Source organism: Crocuta crocuta, unplaced genomic scaffold (genome assembly GCF_008692635.1).
Source record: "Crocuta crocuta isolate KB4526 unplaced genomic scaffold, BGI_CrCroc_1.0 scaffold26, whole genome shotgun sequence".
Taxonomy (NCBI): Eukaryota; Metazoa; Chordata; class Mammalia; order Carnivora; family Hyaenidae; genus Crocuta; species Crocuta crocuta.
This window is the reverse complement of record NW_027532249.1, coordinates 1130221-1140279: the sequence shown is the minus strand read 5'-3', so window position 1 is coordinate 1140279 and position 10059 is coordinate 1130221. Positions and strand designations below refer to the sequence as shown.

At 35.9% G+C, this 10059-nt stretch overlaps 1 protein-coding gene across 3 annotated transcripts in view; it reads right to left on the bottom strand.

The window, feature by feature from the left end:
• The window catches only part of CEP76 (centrosomal protein 76), a 36285-nt gene extending 26253 nt beyond the window's left edge, over nt 1-10032 (bottom strand). For 2 of the 3 annotated variants that reach the window (XM_077778131.1, XM_077778130.1), the window contains exons 1-7: nt 9916-10032; nt 8697-8852; nt 7219-7297; nt 6379-6633; nt 4941-5126; nt 3603-3700; nt 2864-2992 (exon numbers count right to left, since the gene is read on the bottom strand). In XM_077778131.1, coding sequence (XP_077634257.1) covers nt 2864-2992; nt 3603-3700; nt 4941-5126; nt 6379-6633; nt 7219-7297; nt 8697-8852; nt 9916-9978 — 966 coding nt within the window. In that variant the 5' untranslated portion in view covers nt 9979-10032. The remainder of the gene's footprint in view (nt 1-2863; nt 2993-3602; nt 3701-4940; nt 5127-6378; nt 6634-7218; nt 7298-8696; nt 8853-9915) is intronic. The other variant, XM_077778132.1, reaches the window with a different exon arrangement.
• Between the last annotated feature and the right edge of the window lie 27 nt (nt 10033-10059).

Here is a 10059-nt window from a genome sequence, read left to right as displayed (position 1 = left end):
CAAATAGAATGAAGAACCAAAGACAGATAAAGAAACTAAGGAAGAGAGACAGGCAAAAGGGAGATTTAAGCATACAGTGTGTTTCAAGGTACTCATTTTTTTTTAATGTTTATTTATTTATTTTGAGAGAGAGAGAGTGTGCACACATGTGAGTTGGGGGAGGGCCAGACAGTGGAGGGAAGGAGACAGAGAGAGGGAAGGGGGGATAGAGGGGGAGGGGGGAGAGAGAGAGAGAGAGAGAATGAATCAAGCAGGCTCTGTACTGTCAGTGAAGAGCCCAGCATGGGGAACCCTGAGGTCATGACCTGAGCCAAAACCAAGAGTCTGACTCTCAACTAAATAAGCCACCCAGGTGCCCCACAAGGTACTCATTTTTAAAACAGAATATCATGATTTCTAATTTTAGAGAGAAGTAGAAAACTATTACTTGGATTTCTTTTATATTAACTCATTAACTCAGTATTATTATTAATCTGGGGTAGTATGAAAATATTAAGTCCTGAAATCACAATCTAATATTAAAAAGATAATCTCAATCCTCAAGTGATTTATAACATTTTCCTAAAATTTAATGGCCTTAAAGATCAACTTCTATAGCTCTTTAAAAATTTTTCTGTTACTAAAAAATTTAAAAGCTATGATTAAGTGAATTATTATTATTATTATTATTATTAAACAAGCAAGGAAGGGAGGAAAAGTACAACGATTATTATGTGTAATGACTGAGGATTCTACAGATGTTTGGTTATGATAAAGGTAATTAACTGAGTTCATGAGTAGGTCATTTAGTCCTAGTTTTACAACTCTACTAATAGGGAGGAAAGGCATGAGCACCTAAAAAAATGGATGCGTTTGCCCTAAATCAATGATCAACAGTAGCAGCTTAGACTACAAATATATCCTATGTTCCATTACAGCAGTATTTCCTATAAATGCCTATAAACTAAATGTCTTGAAAATTTCAGTATTTCAGCTTCTAAACCTGCCCTGTCCATTAAGAATTTCCAGTAAGAAGGGCGCCTGGGTGGCTTAGTCGGCTAAGCGTCCGACTTTCGCTTAGGTCATGATCTCGTGGTTTGNCAGTAAGAATGCCACCAACCCTATGTGGCTATTTAAATTTTAATTAAAATTAAATAAAATTTAAAATTCAGTTCTTTATTTCACTGACCACATTTTGCATGCTCAATAGCATAATGGCTACCATATCGGGCAGCACAGAGAACATTTCCATCACTGCATAAGGAAAGTGCTGTTGTAAACTATTTCTTCTTGTGTCTGGAAGCAATAGAAATTCATTTTCAGACCACATATAATAATTTTTTTTTAAAACTACAGTTTTTGTGATTGGATTGACTGCCTTAAGTAACTGGTGTTGTTTTCTTAAATTCCTATCTAGCCAAATATAGAAATCAGGAGCAAAAAACACTTCTGGGGAATTTAAATAAGATAAACAGTTTATTTACTCTATATAGAGAGAGGTGGTCGTGTCAAACTAAAAAAGCACTAGTCAAAAGTGCAACTTAATAAAGTCTCCGTGTGCTATTTGACCTCAGGAAAGATTCTTCACTCCTCTATCCCTTATACTGTTTATTTTTACAAAAGCAGAAATGCCTGACCAATTGACAATCTCATATGGTTACCATGAGACTAAATGATCTTATATGGTTCAAATATTCTTACAATGAATTTTAAGAGATAAGAACTTGCTTACGTAATATTTTCTGCATGAAAATCCCCGTTTCCTGATTCGCTTAACTGCATATCTAAACCTCTTCCTCCTCCTCTTTCATTTGCCATTTCTTTGATCCACTTCCTCACCCACCCAGTCTTATTCTCTGGTCCCAGATTCCACATGGCAATGAATAACCTTACCTCTGACTAAATAGACAGTAGAGAGACAGTTATATTTTGACTGGTTTCTCTTCACCCCATCCTGACATTACTGCTACCTCACCTTCCGAGCAATGTACAGACAATGCTATCAGAAAGTAAGAAATTTCTTACTTTTCCTTACATTTCCTTCATTTCCACCACTCATCAACTAGACTTTCCCATTCCTAAGCTCCCCATCTAGAAACTGAACCACTCTTAGCCCATCTTACTATGTAGGATAAAATTAAATGCACTGGATGTGAAATATGTTAGTCAAAATAATACTATACTATACTCATATAAAACAATCTGTATAACACTGAATACATATAAAATATTTGAATAGTTCCTCAGAAGTTACAAAAAATAAGAATCTGATCATATATTTTATGCTGATTTGTTAATGAGAGAAAATGGGCATAGGATACAGGAAAAACAGGCAGAGATATATAATTGAAAAGCTGCAGTTAAATATTACTAGCTTAGATGTGTTGGCTATATAGATTACATGTAATACTATTTTTAAAAACATACCCTAACAACATATGTCTAAATACATATATCCAAAGCCCCAATTCTGCACATGAAAACAAATACAACAAAGTATCCTAGTAGTTAATCATTTAGTCCTGAGTATCAGTCAGGGACACACTCCAAGTTAAACAAAATGGGTTTTCATCTATTTTAAATCAAATACATTAAAAAAGGGTTTTAGAAAGGAATTGAAAATGAAAACCAAATTTAAACAAAGATTGTGTTATGTCACTCACCTACTTAGTGAAAGAGAGTATCAGAAAATCAGCATTCTATTTTTACAAATAAACTTTCATTTGTCTGGAATAAATAATTTTACAAATTCAACTTTATACATATATGAAATTTACATGCACAAAATTTATATATATATGAAATTTATATATACATGAAATTTACATATACAACAGTAAATCTCAAATACAGATGTGAACTTTTCCTAATGCAATTTACAAACCTGTGCAAAAATCTTAACCAGCCGTGAGTTGTGTGAGGGTCGAATTTGCAAATATTCTCTCCACCACTGCTTAGCATATACAAGAAATAATCGTTCTTTCTCTGCAGTTTTCTGACGTTCCAAAGCAAGCTTGAAATTAAAAGAGTATATTTTTTCAATTACTAGATCTTTTTAATTAAATACTATAAAATACGTAACAATTCAACATACTTCTCTTGATCTCTACCACCACCCTAATCTAAACCACCATCATCACCATCATTTGTAAGAGCCCCCTGATTTCCCGGTTTCTTTTAATTTTTATTTATATACTTTGAGAGAGACCATATGCATGCGTGCATACACACACAGGTGTGTGTACCAGCTGAGGAGGAGCAGAGAGAGAAGGAGAGAGGATTCCAAGCAGGCTCTACACTGTCAGCACAGAGCCACGCAGGGTTCCATCTCAAGTGTGAGATGAGCTGAGCCGAAACCAAGAGTTGGCGCTCAACTGAGCCACCCACCCAGGCACCCCTGACTTCCCTGTTTCTGCTCACCCTGCCTACAATCTAGTCTACATATATTAGCCAATAATCTTTCTTCTTCCAAGACAAAAAGTTTTTAATAATAATATTGTCATTCTCTTGCTTAAAACTAATAAATGATAATTTTCTAAGAAGAAATCATTGTCTACAATCAACAGGCAAATATTTAGCTATGAAAGCAAATACACAAAGAAGAGAAAGTAAGAATTATTTACCTGTGTGTTCACGACTTCTTGAGATAATGTTTGATTGAGAGGTGGGTACATCTCAAGTTTTATATTTAAAATTCCCACAGAAACTTTTGATTCTGTGCCTATAAATATAAATATTTAGAATTTCAGAGGTTCCAAAACTATGCAGATTTAGTCAAAATCCAACCAAAATAATTTAAGAATTTTGGGTCTCCACTTACATGAAATAGGTAATATTCAACATCACCTTTAATATTCATATTATTTGAGCCAGATCAAATTAGTTTTTATTTTGCACAAAGGCTTTTATCTAATTATAAGGAGATTACCTATTTTCTGAGCTTCCTAATCACATTTTAAGGGACTTTTTGGATCTAATGGATTTGAGATTCTTAATTTTTACTCTCATTAAATGTATACCAACCAGATTAACGTTAAAAACAAAGTCAAAGCAAAAGTTAAAATCTCATTCTCAGAAAATATTTATACTCTTTGTTACCTACAGCAATTCCCATTATCCCTTCCCATTTTTCACATCATATGTGAGTACAAATTTTCAATCCTTGCCTGAATTTAAAGGAATTAGAAAACAAATGTACTTTATACCAGAACTATTTACGATTTCACTGGTGAATTATAATATACTTGTTTCTTGGTCACTACTATGATTTGATTCTGTGACTTAGTTTTATCACCAACGTAATTCCCTTATAGGTTAGGCATAAAATACTGGTAGGTTTCATTTTGTTTTTCACTGTTATTAGCAAATACAGTATATATTACACATCAAAAGTATGAAAGAGTCCAAGGAGACAATGGTAAGACAGGCACCACCTCTGTCCTCAAAGAGTACTATTCACTCACTGATCCTATCAATGAGCAAGTTAGCACCTCTTTGAGTCCTACATTCCCACATGTAAAAGGTTGGAAGAATATCAACTCCACATTCTGAAAGAATTACTGCTGTAGGAAGACACTAGTACTAATAGGGATGCATTGTATATTGGAGTGTGCTGAACTGGAGGATTTTCGCATATGCATGCGTGCACATGTGTGAAAAATCTTAGTTTTCTTTATAGCCTTACATATAATCAAACCAATCTGGAGGGGAAAAATAAAAGTCCTCAAAATTTCTCTATTCATTTCCCATAAAAAAATTTTTCCATAAAACAAGGTCAGATTGACTGTGACGTTCTATAGTCATAACACACTTCAAGACATCCTAAGTCTATAATACTGGAGTCCAACTGTAATTCTAATGAAATTTTTACATGCTTCCTTCTTAGTTTAAGGCATTCAGAAAACATAAAATTTACAAACAAACTGTGGTAACAAAAAGGTAACAGTGATTAGTCATCATACCTACACCCATAAGTTCCACAGTAAGACTGGTCACTCCATTTTCTGAGCCCAAAACTGATCGCCATTCAAGAAAATAGGAGGCTACTAAAGTAGTCTCACCAAATATGTCTGTTTTGATTAGCACCATATGAACGGGATCACTTATTGATAACATTGTTGTTGAATCAGCCATTCTAGTTCCATCACCTGGCAACATAAACCAAACAAATACACCACATTACATATTCCATTAAGGCCAACGTAGAAGAATAGTTCTAATGCAAAGGATACTAATAATAATCTTATATAAAACCAAATGACATAATTTGGTATGCCTTAGAAAGCAGGCAACAAATTATTTAAGAAGTACTATCCCAATTTTGTCACTCACTTTTGAGAAAACTGGAATAATTGTGATGAGTCATTTAGTTACTCAATGCATATCAGGGTTTTCCAATCCCTAAGAGATAAGTCTGTTCTTTAAAAGTACTTAACTAGGGGAGCCTGGGTAGCTCAGTTAGTTGAGTGTCCAACTCTTGATATTGGCTCAGGTCATGATCTCTTGGTTCAGGAGTTTGCGGCCCACGTCAAGCTCTGCACTGACAGCACAGGGCCTGCTTGGGATTCTCTCTCTCTCGCTCTCTCTCTCCCCCACCTCTGTGTGTGCACATACACTCTCTCAAAAATAAATAAGATACACTTAAAAAAAAAAAAGTACTTAACTAAAATCTACCCTACTACAATAAAAAGCCTTCCACTATGTCAACATTAATCGCCAAACTACCTTTATCCCTAAACCTCCAGAAATAATCACCGTATCATCTACACAAAACTGAAAGACCCAGCAACTTGGAGCCAGCATGGTAAGTCATTAACAGCCTAATTAGGACAATATTTTTCATGAGGGGAAAAAATCCTTTTTTATAATGTATTAACCACTTTAATAACCTAAAATTCTGAAGGTAGTTCTGTAATTCTGCTAAGTTTGCTAACTAAACATAAAATACATTTACAGAAGCCATGTAGAACAATTACAGGAATCAAATATAATTTTAAAATTACAAAAATGAGAATTATAGATTTCCATCTAAACTTTATTTTTGAAGTTACATGACATCATAAATCTAGCCATCTTTTATAAATGAGAACTATGTCTCATCCTCCAATATATCCTCAGCACCGCCTAGCATCATATAATGCACCTAATAGGCATTTAAATGTTTATTACAAAAGAGGCAACCATTAAAGCAGTAAAAAATAATCCTCAGGGAAAATTAGCTATCAGGAAATAAAGTAAGAAGACAGGTGGAAGTAGTTTTTATAAAAAAGAGAAAAAAAAAACCTAGGGAAATTCACTCATTTCAAATCTCTCCTTACAGCAAAAGTTGTTACAGTTGTTCTGCAATAATACCTAATGAAGATTTACTCAATTAAATGACAATTTATTATTGCTTCTTACCCAAGCTTTCTCTGTGTACTTCAAGTAAAAAGCCATCATGAAAATCTGGTTCACAGGCACATGGAACAGGTTTAGAACGAAAACGTTGGTTTCGAAAATGTAAACATAAAGTAAAGGTTGAACAAACTTGTCCCGGTAAAGGCTCAGGTTCTTGTAGATGTTCCAAGAAAGCTTTTCCACCCAAAACCTGAAGGTAAAGATACCTCCGTGTTGGATCAATATTAGCTGTAAAGTGTAGCAATATATATGAGGAAACTGCCAAATAACGTAAGGAATGTGATCAAGACAACAGGAAATAATAACTTGACAAAAATAAAATCAAAGACTAAATAAAGAGTAACACATTTACTATATACCAGGACCATTTGCAACTAGGGAAGAAAAGATACAAAAAAAATATTTTTAATCTCAGTTTATATGCTGGCTATTCTCTCCCGGCTAGAAAGGAGTCAGAGCCAAGGCTTAAGAAACGTTTACTTTTTAGTTGCTTATCCAACACTCCTCCTCCTCCACAAACCAACTCAGACAAATACCAGCTCAACAAGCATACTTGTTAGGTAATTACCATTAAAAAAGCAGGCTGTACAATGTTTATAAAATACATTATTAAAACATGAGCAACAGGTGATCCTGTTTTATGCTTCCACTCTGCTATACATTAAATCTTCTAACACACTTCATGCAAAACAGAATCTAAATTTTTTTGGATGATTAATCATAAAAATATAAGTATTTCACTCTGGAAAGAAAAAATGTTTTCTATCAAATACCAAACACTACAGTACATCAATATGCAGTACTATCCAAAATGAAATCAATGTTAAAAAGAAATACACATACTTTTTTTTAACGTTGATTGTCTATCAGTGAAACAAAAAGGTTGTTTTGGAGAGGAAGGGAGTTCTTGATCAACACTGTCCTAGAAAGGCAGGAAAAAAATGAAAAATTAGAAAACAAAAATTATAGCTAAGCAAGGAAATGCCAACAATGGGACTAAGTAAATTCAATAAATCCCCCTCAAGGAAACTTTTCCCAGCCTAATTAAATAATTACATAATTAAAATAATGAAAAGTCTGCAAAAAGGGTGATGTTACTGGTCACTCCTAAAGTTTAACAGGGAAATAGACAGTATTCAACCAATGTCCACAGAATGCTAAAAACAAATTCTTAATGTCTTCAACAAGGGTAAACTTTTTCTAAGCCTAACATTTGGCTTATGATTTTACCATGAACTAATTTTAACAAGGAAATTACATTCACATAGCAAAGCTGTTATTGGGTCAATTTTTAAACATATGGGTTAATAAACCTCAAAAACCAAAAAAAGAGACTGTATTAAAAAACTTATTCCCTGACGTATTATGCAGTCCATCCAATTTTTACATTATAATACTCAGGTATTGAGGTCACAGTTTCTCATTATTGCCTCATTTTCAAAAGGCCTACTTACTAATTTGTGCACTGAGAGGCTATCATCCCATTACTGACCTATTTGTATGAAGAGATTTGAAGGTGCTTACGCAACTATTTTCTTACAGAAATCGCTGATTTGTTAATCATAGAGAACGGAGTTCCAAAAGAATGTGTTTATTTAAAAAATATGCCTAATCAAAAAGATTATAGAACGATTACTAGTGAAAAAGAACTGGGTTATGGTGAACTAATTTAACTAAAATATGTACACTTAAAGTTACAGACCTAGAAAATAACAACAGAAAATTCTGTAGAGAGAGGAATATGGAATGTAACTCTAATCTCATTGATACATAATCCTACTTGCTATTTTCAAGGGTAGAGTTTGCTTATATTTGAAGGATATTACTAAGGATACAACTATCTTACTTTTAAGATTTTATTTTATTTATTTTTTAAGTTTATTTAAAGACACTATATTTCAGAAATCTCTACACCCATTGTGGGACTCCAACAAGAGTCCCATGCTCTATCGACTGAGCAAGCCAGCCTCCCCCAAACTGTCTCGTTTTATTTTTAAAAATTTTTTTAATGTTTTTATTTATTTCTGAGAGAGAGACAGCATGAGCAGGAGAAGGTCAGAGACAGAGGGAGGCACAGAATCTGAAGCAGACTCCAGGCTCTGAGCTGTCAGCACAGAGCCCAATGTGGGGCTCAAACCCACCAACTGTGAGATCATGACCTGAGCCAAAGTCGGACGCTTAACCGACTGAGCCACCCAGGCGCCCCAAACTGTCTCATTTTAAAGCGGTTTTACGAAAAAGAGGCCCCAAATATGGGCCCTATAAGCGGCATTAAGCATGAGAACATACTCTCAAAACCTTTCCCCTAAAAGATTACTCACAGTAACAAAATTAAGTTCTTTCATCACATCATCAATGATTCCCCGACGTCTAAGGGCTTTGATCAAATCTTCAGTTGATAACTGCTGTTGATCAGGTGCCAATTCTTCCCGTATTGTCTCGGCAAGGATTTCTCTTATTCTGCCATGGACATCCATCTATGTAGAAAACTCGCATTACAATTTACACTACAAAGTCATCAAACATTGCCAATTAGCTAATTTCTTTCTAAAACACCCAAAGGAAAAACAAACGATGGGCGAGTGAATAGACAAAATTCAAGAAGGCTTCTCAAGTTAATAGTAAATGTAAAATTTTTGCCAGAATTCAATGAGAACGCAGTTAAGATTTTTGAAAGAAAGAAAACCAAAAAAAAAAAAAAATTAGGATGAATTTTTTTAGTGCAAATTCTAGGAATAAGGTCTACTGGTTATCTACCACCTTTGTTACCAGTTCCCCACAAATAACACTCAACCGAAACAGACCTTTTGAAAAGGAATGGATGTACTATAATCAAAAGAACACAGACCTGGAGAAGATCAAGGTCTGCTTATTAGACGTGACCCTGAGTTAACTTATTCACCCTTTATGATTCTGGAAAAAAAAATAGTGCCCTGCCAAGACTATTGTGAGGCTTAGCCAAAAAAAAAAAAAAAAGAAGTGCTGCACATTGAGCACAAAGTCTGGCATACAAGTGCACAATAAACGGTAGCTTTTATTATTTCAGCTTACTGCATTAGGCTGAGCACCTCAACAATGTTCTTGAGCTTCGCAGTATCACACTTTTTGTTGCAAGTCCTTCAGTAACTTCCCTTTGATGACTTAAGAGTTGCTGATTTGGTTCAACTTGAAAGACACAAGTTTCACCCTTAAAGTAATTCTAATTCCAGATCTCTGAATATGCACACCTGCTCCAAACACAACTTCTACTCGATCTGATCTCCGGAAACCGCGGGATGAATGTTTTATTCTCACAGCGGTGCGATCAGTCTCCCACGTTCCGTCACCTCAACCTCGCCAGCACTAGCCTGCATTGTTCTCTTTCCTGGAGGCTAGAGAGCGGCCCCGGATGGACACCCGGAGCCCGCCCGCCCGCGCTCTGCGCCCCAGAGCCTGCGCTCGCGTCCCCGGCAAACAGGCGCCGCCCGTCGGCCGGGCCTCGCGACGCCAGGTCGGGCTCTCAGGACCAAAAGCGGTGCCCGGTCTCGCCCGGGCCCTCACCTTGCTCAGCTGCTGGTGGATGAGCTGCTTCAGCTCGGAGGCTTTCTCCGGAGGCAGCGACATGCTGGGGCCGGCGCCTCACCGCGCTTCTCCCCGCTTCGGGCGCTCCCCGGCCAGCCNGGGTCTCGGGCTGCCCCCCGCCCT